The sequence below is a fragment of the Propithecus coquereli genome, unplaced genomic scaffold (assembly GCF_000956105.1).
Source record: "Propithecus coquereli isolate 6110/MARCELLA unplaced genomic scaffold, Pcoq_1.0 Scaffold291, whole genome shotgun sequence".
Classification (NCBI taxonomy): Eukaryota; Metazoa; Chordata; class Mammalia; order Primates; family Indriidae; genus Propithecus; species Propithecus coquereli.
In genome coordinates this window covers 779,893-801,952 of record NW_012148519.1, presented here as the reverse complement: position 1 = coordinate 801,952, position 22,060 = coordinate 779,893, and the positions used below count along the sequence as shown (strand labels likewise).

General features: G+C 51.6%; 2 protein-coding genes and 1 pseudogene across 2 annotated transcripts in view; all 3 read right to left on the bottom strand.

Annotated features, from left to right (window-relative positions):
• Window positions 1-297: 297 nt before the first annotated feature.
• Window positions 298-10,876, bottom strand: RASL10B (RAS-like, family 10, member B). Its single transcript, XM_012648660.1, has 4 exons — window positions 10,659-10,876; window positions 7,501-7,863; window positions 3,241-3,365; window positions 298-2,734 (listed from the first exon to the last, which is right to left on the bottom strand). Exons 2-4 carry the CDS (start codon window positions 7,714-7,716, stop codon window positions 2,464-2,466), a joined length of 612 nt encoding a protein of 203 aa, XP_012504114.1. The 5' UTR covers window positions 7,717-7,863; window positions 10,659-10,876; the 3' UTR covers window positions 298-2,463.
• A 7,005-nt stretch (window positions 10,877-17,881) lies between these two features.
• Window positions 17,882-22,060, bottom strand: part of AP2B1 (adaptor-related protein complex 2, beta 1 subunit) — a 163,949-nt gene continuing 159,770 nt past the window's right edge. The window contains exon 20 of the mRNA XM_012648629.1: window positions 17,882-18,351. Coding sequence (XP_012504083.1) covers window positions 18,277-18,351 — 75 coding nt within the window. The 3' untranslated portion in view covers window positions 17,882-18,276. The remainder of the gene's footprint in view (window positions 18,352-22,060) is intronic.
• LOC105813818 lies at window positions 21,500-22,043 on the bottom strand (annotated as a pseudogene).

Genomic DNA, 22,060 nt, shown 5'->3' with positions numbered 1-22,060 from the left:
TTCTCAAAGGCTCAGCCCTGAGTGGGAGGGAGAAGCAGAAGCTGGGATTGAAATTTTCCAGAGACAGTGGTAGGGGAGAAGTTACACTTCCCTTCTGGATGGTTTTAATTAGCTGGACGGTTCGGGTTAGGTGGAAAGGAGATAAGTCCCAACTCTTCCCCTTTGATGTCCTGGTCAACCTGGACTTTGGGACAGGGGCGTGTCATCACCTTCACCCCCCTTCCACACAGAGCTCAGCAGGCAGGCCCTGTAGGGACCCCACCCCTCCCACCATGAGGAACGGAGCTGACACCTTGGTACAGAAACGAGGGAAAACACTCCCTGATTTTTAATCCGACTTCCGATAACAGCTCAATGGGCGTCACACACACTTCCAGACCCTGTGATGGGAAACCCTGGGGGGTGGGGGGAAAAGGGAAGGACAGAGACTCAGAATGGGGGTGGAGGGACCTGACATCCAAGACCTGGGGTGAAGCAGAGGTGGGGAGGGGGCCTGTCAGGCGACACATTCCAATGGCTTCCATGGGGGCACTCGGTCCCCCACCCCCACCTCAGGTGCCTCAGAGTTGGGGGTGATGGGGCATGTGAGATGCTGCCATCCCTCACCCCACCCCCCTGGCGAACCAGGGGACCGGAGTGCAGGAGACAAAAGGGGCAGGCCCTCTTCCTTACCCTCCCAGCCACTGCAAAGTGTGGGGAAGGGGAGCCGCCTCCTCTGTTTCAGAGGGAGGCTCAGAGAGGTCGCTTGCCCAAAGTCATGCCGCACAGCAGGGCCTAGAACCCAAGAACACTGGACTGCCCAAGGTCAGGGCAGTTGCTGTAGGGCTGTGCTACCCCCAGTGGGTGGGAGGAGTGGGAGTCGGCTGGGGAAGCAGCAGAGAGAACCACAGATTCCCTCCCACACTGGATGTCAATGATGAATTCCCCACCCACGACCGTTCCCCCAGACTCCTGCCCATCCCCACTCTGGGCTACCTGACTTCCTGGTCCATGTGCTGCAGCCCTGGCTAAGCTGGCTAAGGCTGAGTTGTCCTGTCTGCCCCTAACAAGGGACCTTGATATCCTTCCACCAGACCAGGGCTGAGGGCTCAGCCTCAAGGAGAACTTTCTTTGGCCAGGGGGCACCATTTCTTCCTCCCTCCAAGTCCCCCAGCAATCCCTCAGGCCACTCCTAGAATCTTCATTATTATTGTTACTTCTAAATCGGTACAAAACTGACAGTGATCAGCTCCGGTGACGAGAGGTAGAAACCCGGCCAGGCAGCCGGAGAAAATGAGGTGGAGTGAGTTAGGGCGTAGGGCCAACTGTGTTGGGACAAGGGGGTCTCAGATCCTGAGGGCCTCCATCTATGGGTGGGGATGCAGGCTTATCTCCCCCAAGCATAGGGGTCTCCACAATTCTTTTCCTGGCTCTGCTCCTCCCCAGATTAATCAGGGAAATCTGATGTCTGAGGCAGGCAGAGCCTGGGGTAGTAAGATTAGGGTGGGACAGGGAGATAGAATCTTCCCTGGTATAGCCTGACCCCCTCCTGGGCACCACCCTGCCCACCACCAGCCCCCAGGACTCAACATCCCCCAATCTGGCAGACCAGATGCAGGAGGGAATAGAGGACTGGAACCTGGCATCGTGGGAAAGAATCTAGCCTTTGGGGGATTTCCTCTCCATAGTCTTGTAAAAAAAAAAAAAATGTTTTAACCCAGGGGGTGATCTGGCTTTGGGGTCAGGAAGAGAGTGAGGGGCACCTGGCAGGGACGGACCATCGAGTTAAGGCTGGAAGGTAGGTTGTTGTGTCTCTGGGGGCTGCTGGGTGGGGAGGTCTCCCTGGGAGCGAGAGAGCTCAGCTTTCTCCCCATGACTGATCCGGGACCTCAACCTTTGGACCCCTTGATTGTGGTCCCCGGGCCACCTGCGACTCTGCCCTGTGCCGGTGATGCTGACGGTCAGAAGGCCTGGCCTCACAAAGCAGCTGCCAGGATCTGCGACAAGGGGATGGACGAAATGAGAGCCCTGTGAGCGGAGCTGGGGGCCAGCAGGGGACTGGAGGTCGGGTGAGACACACAAGGACCAACAGACGCTGGGGCAGACAGATACAGGAAGGGAAGACACCGGGCAAAGACAGAAACACAGAAGACAGATGGGGGCCCGGCCAAGGCAGCGCCTCCGCACCCCCACCCTCCATCTCACACGCGCACCCGCAATCCCCAAAGGCTGTGTCGCCCCTTCGGGCCGGGCGGGCCCTGCACTGACTGCAGCGCCGAAGGCCGCTGTCCCAGGAGCACGAACGGGCGGGGGACTGAGCAGTTAAGAGGGGGTCCCTCTCGTGCTCCGCCTCTCACTGGGAGGTGCGTGGTTGCGGGGCGCCTGAGGCCCAGGCCACCGCAGTTCTATCCTGCCCGCTCCCCGGGGAAGCTGTCCCCACACAGCCTGGCCCTTGCCCGCCGGCCCGCGCGGGGTGCAGGGGCGTCACATGATGGCGCAGCGGTTGCGGCGCAGCGCGCCCTGGAAGCGCAGGGCGGCGTGCACGTGCTTGCAACGCGCGCAGCCGACGCTCTTGAGCAGCTCGCTGAAGAGCAGCAGGATGTGCCAGTTGTACTTGGCCGAGCACTCCACGTAGCCGCACTTCCAGGTCTTGCGCACCAGGTGCGACACGTTCCAGCGCGGGATCACGCGTCCGCGCTGCAGGTCCCGCTTGTTGCCCACGATGATGATGGGCGTCTCCGAGGTGCCGATCACCCTGCGGGCGAGGCAGGAATCTCAGAACTCTGCCAGTGCCAGTCTCGCAACTGCTGGACTCCCCGAGGGGCAGGCCGTGCCTGGTCAGTACTACCACCACCATACGTTCTGTTCCAGGCGTGGCTCTAAGCCCTCGAGGCTAAGTTAAAGTCTCTGATCAGCACAACTGATCCAAAAGGGGGATACTATTATTATCCCATTTCACAGATGAGGAAACAGGCTTCACTGTTAACTGGCCCAAAGTCATGCAGCTGAGTGGCCCTGGCAGTCTTGTTCCCCGAGTCCAAGCTTTTAACCGCAGCACTAGTCTAGCCACCCCACGGTCAGGGTCCCAAAATGAGTGGACAGAAATGGGGACAGCAAAATGTGAGTGTGTGCAGGTTTGAGTGTGGGAATGTGAGAGCACATATGCTTTATCTCTATCCCCCGACTGTCCCCTTTTCTTGGGGACTGGCTGGCATTGGGGCACCCAAAGAGGTGGCAATGGACTGGGTTGCTGCCCCTCACCTCGTCTCCAGGATCTGCTGGCGGATGGTCTTGACGTACTCAAAGCTGTCAAAGCAGCAGATGTCGTAGACCAGGATGTAGGCGTGGACGCTCCGGAGTCCCCTGCAGCAGGCATCTGCCCACTCCTGCAAACCGCCCCCCAAGCCAGTACCAGGGTCAGAGCCGTCAGGAGGGCTCCCCTAGCGCCCAGCCACCTCCCACCAGACTGACAGTGCTGTCACCTGCCACTGTAATTGAAGCCTTCCACACCCATCCATCACCCAGGCCCAGGGAGAAAGGAGGAGCTCAATGCTGCAGCTTCCCCACTCCCAAGCCAGGACAGAGCAGTATCCTCCAGGGCCACTGCACCGTCTTGTTTACATCTGCCTTGTCCCATTTTGCCCCCTCATCCATCCCTCTATCCATCCACCCAGTCCTTTGTTCAACAAGTACATTTATTAAGTGCCTCTAAGAGCCCATCCCTGAGCTAGTTGTTGGACCTGTTGAAAACCTCTCTGTTTTCTAAGGCTCAGCTCAAGTGCTTCCCCTCCAAGAAGCCTTCCTGATTTCCCACCCTTCTTGCAAGCAGGAAACTGCTCCCTTCATCTCCTGTGTTCTAACAATCCTTTGATTATGCCTTCGTTAGAGCTGTTCCATCTCGTTCCCCACTTCTGCTGTGAGTTCCTGACAGGGCCAGAGCCAGGCCTTCCTCACTTATACATACCCCCTCCTCCCCGCTCAGTGCCTAGCACGGTTACCTTTTAGCAGAGGCTCCTTAATGGCACTACCTAGGCTGGTGAGCTCTCCATGGTCCTGAATACCACCTGGCCCAAGCTGGGATCAATGCAACTCCTGCCTCTGATGCTGCCCTTAGATTGCCACCCAATGTGCCCCTTCTGTGTGCTTCACTCTGCCCTCAGGGTTGAGAAATAGAAGGCCTGAGGAGAAAAGGATTGAAACTGGATGCAGGGCAGGCTGAGGTAGAGCAGGGCCCCAGGGCAGCTCCAGGGAGATGGAACTTCCAGAATGTTTGTGGCAACTTCTCAGGGAGGGGCTGCAGCTCAAGATGAATAGGCCCCTGGAAAGGCTGAGTGCTCTAAAGAGAAGGTTACCTAACAGATTAATTAGCTAGTTAACCTGCCAGCAGCTGCAGCTGCAAGAGCAGTTTCAGGCAGCCAGTGTGTGGAAAGAAGGGGGTCCATGAAGTTGAGGGGATAGAGGTAGGGGAACTAGGGTCCTCTCCCTCGAGGACCCAGGCAAAACACTAGAAGGAGGCAGAGGCATGTCTCCTGTCCCAGCTTATGAGTTGAGTGGGGCAGGAACTGGGCACAAGGGAGGACTACAGTTGGTTCTCCACTTCAAAGAAGGAATAAAAGGGAAAAGACTTTGGTGGCAGTAGCGCGGTTAAGTCTAACTTCAGAGCAGCACTTCCCAACTCAAAGGCTTAGAAGATGCTGCAGTGGATTTCCCCAGGGAGATGATGTGGCATCTTTTCTTTGTGCTGAGGTTTTAGTTTTTAATGCAGGGGATGGATACTGAGGACAAATCTAAACCCATAGGAAACCGTGAACTGGTTTCTTAGGCCAGGGAAGACTGCATTCTGCTGGACACGGTGACCTTCAGGAGCCTGGGACCTGCATGTGTATATGACTCCTCCCCTGTCCCACAGGGCAAGTGGAGATCAGTGAGACGTGAGAGGGGTGAGAGGTTCCTGCCCTTCAAGCTCTCTGCTGGGGAGAGGGTGCAGCTGCCAGCCTTTGAGGGTGCCAGTCTCACCTCTCCCCCAACACTCTGCCTCCCTGAGGGGGCCTCCAGGCTGCTTCCCACCCACTCCTCTCTGGGGGCTCCTAAAAGGGAGAGGAGGAAAGCTTTTGATTGGCTGGCTTGTCCCTTTACTCCAAAACTCAGGGCCAGTCACGAAGAAAAAGGCCAACAGCCCAATAGAAAAATAGGCAAAGGAAATGAACAGTTCTCAGAAAAAGAAACACAGAGGCCCTTAAACATATGAAGAGATGCTCAAGTTCACTTAAAATCAGAGATGCAAATAAAGACTACACTGAGAATATCTAGCTCATTCCTCAGATTGTCAAAAATCCAAAAGTTTGAAAATACACTCCGATGGTGAGACCTTAGGGAAACGGCTCTCGTATACACTGCTTGCCGGAGCTTGGCAAATGCAGCTTCTACAGAGGGGAACCGGGAGCACCTTCCAAACTCCAGTTGCTTTTGCCCTTTGATCCAGCAACGCTATTTCCAGGAATCGACCCCACAGATATACCTAGCTCTGTCCAAAATAACTTACGTATAAGGTATTCATTGTGGCGTTGTCTGAAACAGCACAAGACTGGAAACCACCCATTTTGTCCAAGGAGAAAGGACTGCCTGGTACATCTCTTCAATGGAGTACAGTGCAGCCATGAAAAAAGGAGGAAGCCCTCTAAATACTGACATGGAAAAATCTCCAGGTTATAATATTAAGTAAAAAACAAACAAAAACCTACCAAGGTATAGAACAGTGTAGTTTTTGTGGGAGTTTTTGTTTTTATGTAAAAAGGGGGGTGGAATGAGAATACATTTTATTTTTTATTTTTATTTTTTGTTTATTTTTAGAGATAGGATCTCGCTCTGTTGCCCAGGCTTGGAGTGCAGTGGTCTGATCATAGCTCACTGTCAGCTGGAATTCCTGGGCTCAAGGGATCCTCCTGCCTCAGCCTCCTAAGTAGCTGGGACTATAGGTGTGCACAACCATGCCTGGCTAATTTTTAAAAAATATTTGTAGAAGATGAGGTTATGCTCTGTTGTTCAGGCTGGTCTCAAATTCCTAGCCTCAAGTGAGCCTCCTGCCTTGGCCTCCCAAAGTGCTGGGATTACAGGCCTGAGCCACTGCACCCAGCCTACATTTTCTTATTTGAGTAAAGAAACACTGGAAGTATGGATCAAAACCCAACAAGAATGAGAGGGGAACAGGAGGGGGCAGGAGCCAGGGAGAAAGGGGCAAAGGATGAGACCAAGATTTCTCTAGGCCAAAGTCTGGACTTTCAAATTGTATCTTACCTATTCCAAAATTAAATTAAATTAAGTTAAAAATAAATATACAACTTACATGAAAAGATAAAGTTCAGTGTGCAGGCATGGAGAAAGAATTTGAGTGTCTACCCCGCTACCATTAAAGTCTCCTTTAAAGGAGAACTAGACTGGCTCAGCCTCATTGTTTCTGGGGCAGATGCGTGGATCAGGCATTTGTCTTTGTGCTGACCCCAGGCACCTGAAATGGGAGAAACAAGTGCTTCTAGCAGGTTGGGCCAAGGCCTTTCTGCCTGATGTTGCTGAGACAGTGCTGTGCGCTGAGCTCCTCACCAGCTCCAGCCCCCAGTCTTAGTCTGAGAAATTGCTGTATTTTCTTAATTACATTTGGCCAAGCCCTGTCCCCTGCCTTCTGGGTCTCTAGCACTGTGCCTTTTCTTTCCCGCAAACCTCTGCTCTGGTCAGAGGCTTCCTTCAGTGAGCAAACATGTCTTAGAGGTCAGCTTCCCTCTGCACCGGGGGAAGGAACACCGTAAGCGAGGACTCTGGGGGCATTTAAATCCACACCTGGCAGAAGGGTGTCCCACAGGCAGGTTCTGATGTCAGGCGACAGAGCATCACCTAAGAGAAGAAGACCTTGGGCGAGAGATCTGACTGGGGTCTCCAGAGTCTCTGAGAACTCACCTTCCCAGGTCCCGGCCTAGTCTGCTGCTTTCCCTGCTACAGATGACATGGGGTGTGGGTCTGAGGCCATGGTGGGCAGAGTCCAGAAAATTGCAGGCAGCCAGTGTTCCCTGTCCTCCTCGCTACTGACCCTTACCTGCCTAAAACCTACTTAGTGGAGATATCACCTTCTGTGAGCCCCATCCCCACCCCAACACACTGGGTCTGCCCAGCTCCCTGCGTTTCCTCCAAGGACAGCACTGACCTATCACACTACATAGTGACTGCCTGTTAGTCTTTTCTCACCAGACTATGAGTTCCTTGAAAGCAAATTCCCATTCTGTTTTGCTCACCATTCTGCCACAGTGCCCACCGCAGGGCCTGGCACACATTAAACGGTCTTCAAATATTTGTTGAATAAACTAGCACACAAATGAATGGATTCCTGGAACAGCTCTAAGCAGAGCGGCCCAAGGTGCGGAGCTCTCAAACCCAGCGGCAGGACCCTGGCAATAGGGCCGGAGCTAGAGCAGGCTGCAGTCCAGCCTCTCCCCCCAATTTCCCCCTTGCCCACTGCCCCTGAGGGCCTCCTACCTGCAACGTGTTGACAGGGAAGGCGCTGATGGGTGGGAAGTCGAGGATCTGGAGGTCGTGCACGTGGCCGTTCATGACGACAGCAGGCAGGTAGAGGCGGCGGGCGGTGGTGGGCACACAGACCTCGCTGAACTCGTTGTACAAGAACTGGCGCACGATGGCACTCTTGCCCACGCCTCGCGCCCCCAGCACGGCCACCCGGTAGGTGGAGACCATGCCTTCCGCCCCACTCCGCCACCGCGTCCTTGCCGCTGCCTGGGGCTCCCCCGGGCTGCATATTCCAGGGGCTGGGGGCTCAGCCACCGTCGGGACCAACCATTGTTGCCTCTGTTTACCCTGGGCCCTCTGCGGCCTCCACCTGGACTGTGGGGACAAGAGGTGGGCTTAGTGCGCTGGCTCATCCCCAGACACGTCCTGCACTTTTCCACCTGTGGGACTTTGCCGAAGCTGTTACTGCCACTTGGAATGCCTTCCCTTTCCCAGAACCCCTAACTCCACTTATCCAAAACTTCTCCATTTTTTCCTACAGCCCTACTAGTGGGAATCGATCTTTCTTGACTTATATCATGACCTGACTTTTCTCCATGTCCAACTCCCCAACCACGGCAGGCTGCAGAGCAGAGTGCAGACAGCACTGGACTTGGGTTCAAATCCCGGCTTTCCCACAGAGCCTGGACAAGAGAGCAACTCCCCTGTCTCAGTCTCATCGTCTCAGGGAGGCATTCCTGGAATTCTCTAGGGAGAGAATTCTTCATTGTGCAGGACGGCCCACACATTGCAGGGCATTTTCCTTGCACGGTTCCCAGGAGGTAACTGCCGGCAGCAGCCTCCAGTCACCATAATGACCCAAACTGCTCCCGCATTTCCAAATGCCCCCAATCCCGAAGCCTGCGCTAGATGACCCCTCTGGCTCTGGAGCACTTACTCTGGTGGCATGTCCTGTGGTTATGCCTGTGCAATACAATATTCCTAAGGGATGGGTAGTCTTATTCCCCATTTCAGAGAGAAGGCTCAGAAGGAGTAAGAAGTATGCCCCAAGTCACAGCTGGGAATGGCAGCTACTCCTTACTACAAACCTCACAGCACTTCCAACTTTCAAATGTAGTGATCCTAAGTGGTGAATGCGACAGGACAGGCCGAGGGCTGGGTCTCATTCTCTGGCATCCCTTGGAGCTCAGAGGACCTGGCACACAGCAGGTGCCAGGAAGGGAGTGCTAGGGGACTGGATCTTGGAAAGGATTCATTAGCTCCTTGCTTGCTCAGTTTCAGTGACTTTAGAGCTTGGGTATAAATCCCAACTCTGACATGTCCTATCTGTGGGTCAGTGGGCGAATCACCTGCCCGCTCTGGGCCAAGCTCTGCACATATGTAAACAGCCCCTATTTCTGAGATAATCAAAGTAAAATCTCTTAGCCAGGAAAAGGAGAGAACCTTTCTCCTTCTGCTGGGGATGGTGACCAGGGAGGCTGGTACATGCCTGAGACCTCCTGTCTGGATTCCCAGGAGAGTGATCCCAGCCCCTGCTAAATAGGTCCAGGGCAGGTGGGTTTGCTGGATTCCGACAGGGCCATGCTTTTAGCGTGTGTGTGCAAGGCTGCTTCAGCGGATGCATGTTCCCTCCACATACGCATAATTCACAGCTGAATGTCCCCCAGGCTGTCCTGGTTCAGAGAACTCAATCCATGGAGTATGTGTACATACAGCAGAGCAAATAAAGGGCAGGATTTGAAGTGAGAACCACCAGGGTTTGATTCCCAGCTCTGCCACTCACCTAGAGGCAAGACCTCATAGGGTGTTGTGAGGTCGTGCATGTCCAGCTCAGTGCCTGGCACAGAGGAGGTGTTCAATGAACAGTGGCCGTTATCAGGCACAGGGCTCTTTCATCCAAGGTTTTGCACGGTCTCAGTGGGACCTCCTAGCAATCCCAGGAGGGGTCACCATCCACTGTTGCCTGGGCTCGCATACATGTAGTGTGTACGTGAGAGATTCTTCTCCTCATTTTATTGATAGTTAAAAAAACCCAAAGACTTAGTGAAGACCTCATAGCCAGCTGAACTGTCAGCTAAGACTGAGGATCAGGATCTCCTTTCGCTCCACGCAGTGTCCTTTTTCCAACAGGTGCTTCTGCACTTACATGGGGTCCCGACACGGGGAAGTGCCAATCCCTCCTCGCCACATAGGCCCCTCAGGCATCCCTGGCCACTGCCAGCTTGGCAGAGAGACTCAGCTGGGTTAATTACATAACCAGCACAAGCAGGTGGGGAGGGGGCAGTCCCAGGGGAGGAAGAGAGGGCAAGGAACGCAAGAGTCCTGGCCTCTGTCTGGGTGTGGCAACTCAGAGGTTTCCAGGATGTACCCTACCTACAGAGTCTCCTGGACACCACACTCCCTACCTGGAAACCAGCCCTTCCTGCGGAGTAGCAGGGAAATGAAAGCGGGGCACAGCCCAGGAGCCAGGGAGGGGGTGCAAGAGAGGCCCCTAGGCTGGGGCCAGCCTCCTGGAACTTACCAGGCCTAAGTGTGGCCCCGTCCCCAACTCACAGGTGATCCGTGCCCCTCCTTCCCAGGCAGGGTCCTGGGTCTCAGCATATATTAATCCAACACCCCTGGCTGGGTGGGGATGGAAGGGGGCTGTCCCAAGAAGCAGGGCCCAGGCCCCTGAGGGCTCCCTCCCCAAGGCCTGCGCTCCGCAGTGAGTCTGCAGACAGCGCCGGCAAGAGACCGGGGACACACACAGGGGCCAAAGCCTGGTTCCCGTCCCCTTCCCTCCGCCCGCACACCTGGGTCCCTGGCCCTGACTAAGGGCGGGGGCTTCGCGGATCCCAAGGGCCGGGTCACACGTCCGCCAGCTGTCTGTTCCAACCACGTTCGCGTGGGGGTGGGCTGGGGGGCGACGCGAGATGCTGGGCTCCCCTGACCTGACTGGCAGGAGTTTGGGGGGATGCAGGAGCCCAGCTCGCTCTCCGCCTCCAGCACCTTGCGGGCGCCCCCGCCCCCAGCTCCAGCTCTCACGTGGCCGCCCGCGCCGCTTCCCCGCGCGCCCGCCGGCCCCTCCTCCCTCCTCGCCCCGGACGACCCTCGCGCGGCCTCGCTGCACGCCCCGGCCCCCGGCCCGACCCCGCCCCCCGCTCCTCCCGCCCGCTCCTCCCGCCGCTTACCCGGGGCCGTCCTAGCTGCCCCCTGCCCGGGCCGCCCGGCCGGCGGGGCTGTGCTCCCCCCGGGCTCCGGCGCTGCCCCCCGGCTCCCCCGCCCGGGGGGAGAGAGGTGGGGGCGCCCCCGGCTGCCCAGTCGCGGCCGGCTCAGGGCGGGCGCGGGGGGGCGGGCGCGGGCCGCTGAGGGGGTAGAACCTCCAGCCCCAGCTCTCCCTCAGGAGCGCGCCGCCCGCTCGCGCCGGGGAGGGAGGAGGGGAAGGGGGCGGGCTGGCATTCCGCTGGGTCCCTGAGCCTGACATATTCGCTTGGACAGCCCTGGACGAATGCTTCCCCAGTCCCTTGCCTCGACCTTCACACCCCTCCAGACTCTCCCTGCGAGGATGCATCTCTAACCTTGGGGAACCGGAGAAAGGCACCAGAAAGGCCCCGAAGGCCTTTGCTTCATTCCGACTCCTGGCCTCACTTGCCCTCTGCCCAGGCCTGCCTTCTGACCTCCACAAGGCAGTCTGGCAGTTACCCTGCAGGCGCCCCCTGCGTGCCCTGCCCTGCTTGCTCGAGACATCCAGGCTCTGCTTCTCCCTCCACCTCGGGACTGAGCAAAGGGTGGTCACTCTCGCCCTTCACTGCGGCAGAGAAAGGCAGACCCGGCTGATGCAAAGCAAAGCTGATTCCCTGCCAAAGCATGACCTCCATTCCCCTAAAACTGCTGTTCTCTCCTCTCCAGACTGGGATATACCAGCATTTGCCAGAATTGCAGGCAAAATCGCGCATGTATTTATTCTAAAACAATCATCATCAATGTCACTTCATCGTCAATAGCTAACGTTGATTGTGCCAGACAGCATGTTACAAGCTTTCCCTGCATCCTCAAATTTAATCCTCACAATTCTAAGAGATAGATTCCGTTTCCCCCATTTTACAGATGAGATAGCTGAGGCCGAGAGAGGCTGAGTAGCTTGTCTTACTTCAAAGCAAAATGTGGAATACAAAGATTGAGAATCACTAGCTGGGCAGCCACTGATGAGCTTGGCAGGAGGCTTACAGTCCAATGTGAGGCCAAAGGCAGACAAGGCTAAAACATGCTTTGTGCAAAGTCAAGGCGCTGGGGAAGGGCAGAGGAAGTGGGTCAACTCGCTAGAGGATCAGCGAAGGTTTCAGAGGAGGTAACTTTCAAGGAAGCAACCTTGAAAGAAGTAGATGGGGGCTGAGTGCAGGGAGATTACAGGACTGTAGGCAAAAGAAGCAGGGAGCAATGACAGAGGCTTGAGAAGTAAGTCCAGGAACCAGACAGGACCTCTTGAGGCTGGAAACATGGCGAGAGGAGAGGCCAAGAGGTTGGCTACAGTGAGGTCACAAAGGCCCTGACTGCCAGGATAGGGAGTTTGGATCCAGGCCTGCGCTGGATGGGAAGGCTTCGAAGGGTTTTGAAGCAGAGCAGCAGCTGGCCCGGTTGCATTTTAGAGCTTTCAGAGTGGGAGGGAGGAGGAGCAGGGAGCTCTGAGAGATACCCCAAGTGTTTTTGCCCCTGGCACCCTGGATCCTCCACGGAGACTTCCTACTACCGTGGGCTCTTGCTCCCTCCCAGAACCCAGTTTTCCTGCTTCCTTCAGGGTCTGTATTTTGGGCACCTTCCCAGTTGCTCCCCTCCCTCTCCTTCCAGACAGGAAGCATAGTGGGTATGAACCTGGGCTTCAGAATCAGACAGATCTGGATTTAAATCCTGGCTCTGTCACTTACTATTGTGACTGAAGGCAAATAACTTGAACTCTTCAATTTCCTTATTTATCAAATGGAGACATAATTAGCTGTCCTCCACTGTTGTTGACAAGGTATTAATGAGCCTAGGTGTGTAAAGTCCTTAAGGCAACACCTGGCATATAGTAAGTCTGTGTGTGGCCTGCATTTATTCTTGTCTTTTTAGGGACACATGGCCATCCTAGGGGAGGTTGAACTCCACTCTGGGAAGCAGTTCCATTTATTCTAGGTGGGTGCAGAGGGCTGCGATGGGGGTATGAGAAGGGCCAGGGCAGCAGCTAAAAGCAAGTACAGGGGTGGGAAGGATTTGGCTTCCTGGAGTGCCACTTTTGGGGGAAGAAATCAGACTTTAGCTGGCCCTGTGGGATTACATAGGGTCACTAAGAGTCTCTTACTGTGATTAAATCATCTAGGGCACCAACTAGCCCCCACCGTATCTGAACATCTTTAATCCTTACCCTGCCCGAGGATCCCAGGCTGTGTGTCCACTCCCCTGGCAGTGGCTCTCCACTCTGGTTCCATTTCAGCCCAACGTGGACTAGAAACAAGAAATTGTGCAATGGTCACCCTCACACCTTGGGGCCAGACTTCTCAGAAGCTTTTCAGTTACACTAGGGGAACAGAGCCACAGGCTAATGATGGGACCTCATACAGGCTTGCAGTGGTAGGTCACCTAAAGCATTATTTTTATTTAAAAAAACTAACAACAATAGTATCGACATAAAGTGGAAAATTTGCTTGACTTTAATAGTTAAGTCATTGTGGTTTGCTGAGAGTCACTTTGGGCTAAGAACACACACTCTTAGGGGCCTGTTCACGCTCACGTTCCTCCACTACTAGGATTACCTTTGTGGAAAGGTTTGAGAGGCCCCATCCTTGGGTCTGTCTTGACCTTGAACCTCAGGTGGGTCTGGATGCGCTGAGGAGGCCTGATGGCTGAGCTGCCAGCACAGGTCCCAGGGGAGCAGACTCATGAGCCCACCTGCAGTAGCTAAGGCCCAGAGGTGAAGTAGGACGACCTCTGTCCCCGCTTCAGCATAGCTGAGCACCCCACTGAGCTTTCAGAGGCTGTCTGGCCAAACCTGGAGTCTCTGACAGTACGCAGAGAATGAATGAAACAAGGGAGGGAAAGCCAGAGGCTAGACTTGAGCATCACCCGCCAACACCTACACAGTTGGCGAAGTGGGGTGAGTGAAGTTCTCTCAGCCCCAGCGTGCTGGGGCCCTGCCCAAAGGAGAAATGATCCCAGAGATGGCAGTCTCATCTCGAAACGATGCTCTTGGAAATTAAGCCCTTGAAAGCCACTTCTCCAACTGAGAATCTGGGTCTAACCAACCCCCAAATTCGCCTTCCCCTTGTTGGCAGCATCAAGCGCGGCAGGGCAAAAGCTAAATGAGAAACTGAGATGGCAAGTTTGGAGCCAACTCGGAAACTTTTCAAGAAACATCCTTGTTGCTAATAACATGTCTGGGGGCTGGTTGGGATTCTAGGATTAGTGTTCAGGAGATAGAAATGGGTAACAACGGGGGAGGTGTGATCTTTTTCAAGTGCCATACCAGGTATTAAAATAAACAGGCTCTTGCCTCCTGGAGCTGGGGGTGGCAGGGAAAAGAAATCTGGGTCCAAGTAAAATCAGAAAAAGCATTAATGCAGGAAGTGGGAGTAGGAAGGCCCAGACCTGGGAGTCCTCAGCTGTTTTCCGACCTCAGAAACAGTGTACCTGAGATCTCAGAACTTCCTAGTTGCCGCTCTAGGGGCAGAGGACAGTGCAACCTCAGGTGAAAGTCTGGAGCAGTGTGCCCTGAACGTACCGGTATCCTGGGGGTGCAAAAAGGCTGGCTGTGGCCGAGAGCAGGATGTGGCCTATTACGGAAGTCTACAGTGGAACGAAGGAAGCTGTAGCGTAGCAGGAAGGACATGGAGAGTTAGAAGATGTGGGGATATTAAATTCACAAGACAGGCAAGGGAATAAGCAGGTATCATGTGCATGGAAGTGCTTTAACCATTTTTCAACTGCCACAGAACACGAGTATTACTTTACAAGAGGAAGTAGGTGAAAAGGTGTGAGCCTCTCTCTCTGGCAGTGATTTTTCACCCTGCCTGTGAATTAGAAGTGCCCGGGGAGTTTTTAAAAATGCAGATTCCCCCAGGTCCCATCTCAGACTGATTCAATAGAACCATCAGTCTTTTGGGGAAAGCTCTCCAGGTAATATTAACGTGCACCCAACAGTTGAGAGCCTCTACCTAGGGACTTTCTTTGCCCAAACCGACATCATTCTTTAAGTGGTGACCCTCGTTAGATCTCAATAAGGCCCCCTGTGTATCTTTGACCCTGACCCCACTCCTCCCCAAACGTAATTTCTGTTACAGCTTGGGCTGACTGTAGCCTGGCAACATGGAGACGACAACAAAGTTCCTGGCTGCCAAAGGCAGTTCATTCATGGTGTTTGGACAAAAGGCAGCTACTGTTTCCGAGCACCTACTTGGTGCCAAGCACTGTGCAGAGCGTTTGACCTACACTCTCGTGGTGAGCGAGGTTCAGGGACTCCTGGTATTGGGTCCCTCAGTCTAGCCTCTTTCCCCCACTCCAGGCTGGGGGAGATTTCGGCAGCTGTCAGCTCCTCAGAACGCAGGGACAGGGCCCTCTGTCTTGACAACACCTAGGTCATGTGCTCCCGCAACACAAATGCAGGTCACTAGACTTGAACTCCTTGGGAAGCTTTACTTCTCTCTGGTTGGGACCATGCAGATTCTGAGCCCAGGTCTGAGAGGCTTTTGTAAACTGAGAGATGAGTGAGATGTCCTGGGTAATAGAAAACTGATGAGATGCCCCGCTGGCTGGCGGCTGACACCACAGATCAGAAAAAAGCTGCTGCCAGTGCCCCTGGGACCATCTGCCTGGGCCCCCCCGCAGGGGACCTGCCAGGGAAGATGGATTGGCTCCTCTGAGTGCTCCCCTGCCTGCAGAGGTGGTGGTGGTTTGGGGCTTGGTCGACAGGAGCCTCCACGAGATACATGATTCTTCCTCGAGTCAATTTTAATTTCATCTGCCTGAATCTCTGGGAGGGCTAGGGCAGTCAAACAGAAAAGTTTTAATAGAGTGGTTATTAATGCTCTGTCCCTGCCCTGGCCAGTTGCATTTTGTCCTAGAGTGTCAGTTCTGGGAACAAAGTACATACCACAAACTTCATTTTGTGTAAATGAGAGTTTATTGAGAAGACACAAGGTCAAGCTTCCCGTAGCCCCACCCTCCCCAAGAACAGATCCCATAAGAACAGAAGAATGAGAAGCATTCTCAGGGCAACATTTACCCCTCCCCCCTCCCCCTTTCTGTCCAGAGTCCCACGCTTCACAACACAGACACACGGAACTGGCTTGGGTGAGGACAGACACTCAGGGAACCTCTGACCAGCAAGAGTTCTGGGTGTTTGCTTCCCTTGCCCTTTGTATGATGCCAGCTGATGTACAAAGATACACTCAGGTGGAGGAGAGGAGCTAACAGGGCAGCCTCCACCCTGCTCCCCCAGTGTGGCCAAGCTTGGAATGGGCCAGAAGGGAAGCTGTGGTGGAGGCAATGGGTCCTGTCTCTTCAGGAGAGAAGTCCTTTTCTGTGAAGTGGAACCCTTCCCTCCCTCTGCTCAGGGGTGCGATGGGAGGCAGCCTCCCCAAGGAGCGAAGAGTTCATGGATTGGCTCAGTCAGGTCAGCTGAGAACAGTAGCTGTCATCCATCCCTGGTGGGGAGGCTGAGAGAAGCCTAGTTTCAGGGGCTGAGGGACACATCCTGGTACAAATTGTGTTGTTTGCTTGCCCTGACACTCTCTTCCTTCTGGAACTAGTTTGCTTTGAGATGAGAACACAGTATTTGGAGTGTGAACCTTCTTCACTGCTTGTATCCAACTAACTCCATGAATGAGCCCCAACAAGGGAACTTTATCAACCTGCTTTTCCACCCCACACATCACCAAGCTGTCCACCTCCAACACACAGCCCTGTGCTATTTCCTATTGCCCACGTGCCTGAGGGGCGGTGAGCGAGGGGCGTATTTCCTTCCCCCGCCCCAGTATTTCTTCTCTTGGACATTTTCAAGATTTAAGAAACAGCTTTGGGGGACCCGCTCTCCCCAAGCTTTGCAACTGGTATGAAGCAGGGTCATTTCAGACAGAGCTGGGGGTCATTTTTGCTCTTGTTTTCCTTCCCTGCATCCAGTGAGTTCAATCTGAGTCCAACATGAGGCCTCTGATTTGAGCAGGGGCATTTGAGAAGAGTGGTCTAGTCATGGACCCTGTATACTGCGTGCCAGGTGATGCAACAAGTGCCCACAGATCAAACAGTGTGCACACTGCTAAACAGGTTGGTGTTTTGGGCACAAAGCATTCTTTGACAAATCATATCCAATGTGTTGGGGAGGAGAGTGGGGCTTGCACATCCCCCCGTCTTTTCAGAGATGACAAGAACTGCTTGACCCTCTGGGATGTTCTTAATTTGCCTTGAAGTCTAAGTAACATGAATAAAGAGCAGATCAGAGCGCTGAAGGGATAAAGAAATTTTCGACATCTCTAAGCTCACTTCATCTCTGCACCCACCCTGCTGGCCTCAAGAACTGTGGCTCCCGAAGCACTGGGAAACATCAGCCACTCCTTCATTCTGGCAGCTTGATTCACCTTCAATTGAAAAGATACTCTGCTGCCACCTGATGCCAATGACTGGGGTGCCCAAATCAGTATGGAGATGTGAAGAGCTGCAAAGCAGGCACAGAAAAGGCAGGAGAAGGCATTGAGGGAAAAACAATGAGACAGTCCTGCAGTGAAAACCCCAGTGAGGGGGTCTGGGGAGACTCGGTCTAGCTCTGCTGCCTAACAGCTGACAGCCAGGCAATAACTTTCTCTCCTTTTATCTTTCTCCTTCACAGAAAAACAGGGCTGGGTAAGTTATTACTCTGTTTCAATTCTACAACTCTATGACTTTAGATCCGAGTTGGACCTAAGGAACACAGGGAAGGGGGTGAGGGGATGGATGCCATTTTGGTTTCTGTTTCCCATCTCTACTCAAACTCCTTCATCAGTGTTATTAATCGGTTGGTTCAGGGGAAAGGAATGTAGTAAGTTGTGACTTCTCTCAGCTTTGGTGCTAACAGGCCCTGTGCTTCCTGCACCCTGAAACGTTGTTCAGGGAAGATCCCTGTGCCCAACTGCAGAACGAGCAAATGAGATGATGATATGGAATGAGGGTAGCACAAAGGCTTGGCCAAGGACAAGGAGTTCGCAGAGAGAGAAAAAAAGGAAAATCCAAATGACCAGGGACAAGGTTGCCACAGATAAGAGAACCCATAAAAGGGTAGGGCAGGTAACTGCATCTCTTTCTCCAGGACTATGTGGTTAACGACAGTCCGTTGTTTTAACACCTTCTACTGGTTACACTACTCCCTCAATTTCTCATATGTACAAAAATATAAAACAATAAAGTGCAGTTTATGTTTCAGTGACACTTTTCCTTGCTTTAATATTTGTTGTCTTTTTCTGCTCTTGAAATGAGCTCTCGATTACAAAATATCAAACTACACTCAAAAGAGGGTGTAGAAAAAGCCAGTCATTGGCATAGCATGGAGAAGCCCACAAGTAAGGACAGATAGCAGCAACGGGTGGCAAGAGGTGGGAGGTGATTGAAGCAGTGGTTACAAATGTTCACAGGAAGCTAAAACTATCCAACAGGTTGTGCCCTAATGTTAGCACAGGTTAGACTAGTCACTACCTTGGTGGGTGGCCTCAGTGTGTTTCGGTTCATATTCTACACAGCAACACAATTTCTTCCAGTTAAGAGTTCTTGGCTTGCACCGATCACAGGGTGACTGGAGGGTACCGGACCAGTCTATTAGTTTTTCAAAATGCTGTCGTAGACCTGATAGATGTATTGAGAGACTTCAGGAGCTCTACACTTCAGTGACAGCTGTTAGGAGGAAAAAGAGATGGAAGATTAGCACAGAGGTTGGCATTAACTCTAAAGGTATCCAAGCACTCAGTTCAAGAAAACTTCTGACACATGGGAGAGGAGCTTCTGTCACTGGAGTGGCCAAAGAGAGCATGTTAACAGGTACTGTGGGTTTTAGAATTTCAATTTAATCAATGTCAAGTTGTGCTGTTTCTACCTACATTCTATGTGTGTCTATGAGCTTTGGAAATAATCCACACTAAAAACATCAAAGCCTCTGACTGTAGATGGAACAGCTGCTCTAATGCTTTGCTAAGAGTTATGGGGATTGTTACCAAATGAGAAGGGAGGGCTAAAACCCTTAACTTGGGGATGGTCATTTCAGCTGTCTGCCTCAGTTTCAATCTGACCAGGATGGTTATATCTCAGTGCCAATTTCAGGAGGGTGTATAACCAAGTAAAATAAAAACGTAAGCTAGGTGGATCCAAGGTACTAGTGCTTTCTGTATCATAATGAGGAGAGTATACATCCTTAAGGAGGGAAGACAAGAACTAAGACAAAAAGACATTTACTTAGTACAACCCAACCACAATTCATGTCAATAGTTAATCTTTTATTTTCTGCCTCTTCAGACAGGCAAATCAGATATTTCTGATACCACTCTACTCCTCTACCATCACCTCTTCTTTTAGTCTAATGATTACCAAATTAAACATCAATATTAAAAAGACCTCAATGTTGAATATTGAGAATTTCACTTTGTGAGTCAATAAGGATATTTAAATCCAGATTTGGACTGCTTAGTTATATTAGATTAGGAAAATCTTATTAACAATACTATAAGCACGCACAATACATTCTAGAACCAGAAAATTTTTTTGTATTACTGACATCACTGCTCTTGTGTATTAGGGCAGATAACAAAAGTTGTCTTAAACAATATATCACCATGAGATTTTAGGCTACTTTACCTCTTTATTCTCTCATTTGAGACCATGGACAGTTTAACATAGTACAACATGAGAGTATCTTTGGAAAAAAGATCAAGAATTCAACCCCGAATTTCCTGAAAAACTAACATCCTAAGAAGTTACAGTTAAATTTAAAAATGCAAAAAACAAAAACCAATCAAACAAAAGAATATCAAAAGATACTCTATTTTGCAGAAGTAAAAAAAAAAAAGAAAAAATTATTCTCAAGTCTAAAGAAAATATTTAGAAATCATAAAAAAAAAAAAAAATACTCTATTTAATTACAGCTTTAGTATTCAGTCTCTCAGGCACTTCCAAAACTGCTGCTTGATATTAGCCAGGAAGACAATTTTGATAAATGTAAAAAAACAAAACAAACAAACAAACAAAAAAAACCCAAGCAACTAATTTAAGAATATAAATATACATAGAAAACAGCTTTCTACTTTGGTCCAAGTTGCAGCTTTAGGCATTTCCCTGATTTTTAAACTCCCTACAGAAGCAATTCTTGTACCTCCTCCTCCTCGACAGTCTTCTCCCCTGCCAAAGCTGTGGAAAATTCTAGTGGGAGAATATGTGGGTTCAACAGAGGAGGAGGAGGAGAGGAAGCTAAAACGAGGAACAACAGCTTAAGGGAGTCAACACTCAGACTAAAGAGGGGTAGTTCCTCTCCCCCAAAATACTGTCCCGTATATTTTCACATCCTTTGTAACAATACTTGAAGTCCTACCAGCTGGAAGTTTTTTTTTTTTTTTTTGAGAGAGAGTCTTGCTCTGTTGCCCTAGGCTAGAATGTAGTGGTGTCATCATAGCTCACAGTAACCTCAAACTCCTGGGCTCAACCAATCCTCCTGCCTCAGCCTCCCAAGTAGCTGGGGCTACAGGTGCTCACCATCAGGCCTGGCTAATTTTTTTCTATTTTTGGTAGTCTTGAACTCCTGACCTCAAGCAATCCTCCCTCCTCAGCCTTCCAGAGTGCTACAATTACAGGCCTGAGCCACCATGCCCGGCCTTTTTTTTTTTTTGCCCTTGAGATGGAGTATGGCTCTGTCATCCAGGCTGGAGTTCAGTGGCGGGATAATAGCTCACAGCTCACTGCAGCCTTGAACTCCTGGGCTCAAGCAATCCTCCAGCCTCAGCCTCCCAAAATGCTGGGGTTACTTTGAGAGACACTGTACCTGGCCTCATTTTTTGTTCATGACTAGTAAGGAAATATTGTCTTCCTCAACAAAAGCCCAAACTGCCAAGGTTGGCACTGGGTGAGGAGTCACGGACTGAGCAGATTTAGACCCTGAGCATTATAGCTGCTCTTTGGAGGAGGGGAAGAATCTTTCCCTTTCCCTGTACTCTAAATATCCCCAGCCCTCCATTCCCACCTCCATCCCAGCCTTTAACAAAGGGTCAAGTTTGTTAAATACAGCTAGAACTCTGTGTCTCATTTTGTATGGCTCCTAGGGGAAAAGAGGCCTTCCCTGGGTCTTAACTTTCAAACTGCTAACCTGCTTATGTGACACATCTTTAACATCAACCAGTCAGGAATGCTGCCCATCTAGACCCACCAAGGGCAGAAAAGTCACCTGTCCTGCCTAATTAGAGCTAAGGGCTTGCACAGCCACTTCTGGTGTACAGTCTGGAATATTTGCTTCTTCACCTGGGACAAGTTATCTTTTTAGGTGAGACTTACCTACTTACAGAGATGTGGCCTCACCCTTATAGGACAAACAGAGCTTCCTAATGAAATAAGGTAAGGATTGCGGTTGGGGGGAAGTGCTCTATCAATGTCTTTTAGGAGACCAGGGGACGATCAGATCTTCATGCATCGGTATTAGCTCAACCAGGTGTCCTTCCTCCTTAATACCTAGCTGAGATCAGATCAATCAGATTAGCATGTAGAGTGATGGAAGGAAGGGAATGGATCTGAACGATTTTAGAGTCTGGAGTGCCACTTAGGGGAATGGATGAGACACCTACGTCAGTGCTGTGATGGAAGATTTAGATGGTATTGTGGGCAGAAGGAACCTAGTCACCAGATGGATGGAGACTAGGAAAGGGGGCAAGGAAGTATGAACAAATTGACCATTTAAAAATACGGGGGAGGAAGGAAGGTGGGTATTGCTAAAAAGGATACCATAAGAACAGGCTCTCATTGTATTCTTTTTTTTTTAACCTTTATTTGCATTTATTTTATGCTGAATTCACTCCCAGGCCATAAATTCTTATTTCTTCAGTTTCTTATAGGATGTCTTTTTCTTCTATGCAACCTTCTCTTCTAGTTTAGGAGAGTTTATTCTTTTTTTAGTAAGGATCATCTCAATGTGGCAGGGTAGTTCGCTTATGGGTTAATCTGACCATGAGCTCTGTAAGTATGGTACCACATCTTGGGGCTTTGTTCACCTGGAAGTGCCAAATGGCCAGAGAATCTACATACAAACCCTTAAGTTCAGCATTGCTCTCTGCATTTTTAAGCATGTGCAGCAAAAATTCAGCCCTGTTTTTGGGCCGCAGACCCTGTGTTCAGCCCCACTGTTTAGCGTAGGCACACCTACCGACTCCACCACAGCAGTATCTTTGAAAGCAATAACACACCCTGCTTCTATAAAGTGGTATCTTCCAGATACCTGGTGGCTTTTGTCTAAGCATACCTTTGATGGCTCGGGCAGTTCCGTGGGTGTTCTTAAAGAGAACATGAAGATTTGAACCCCTTGATTTACATGATTTTGTGCGGTTTTCTGGGGCAAGTGAATAAAGATCATTTT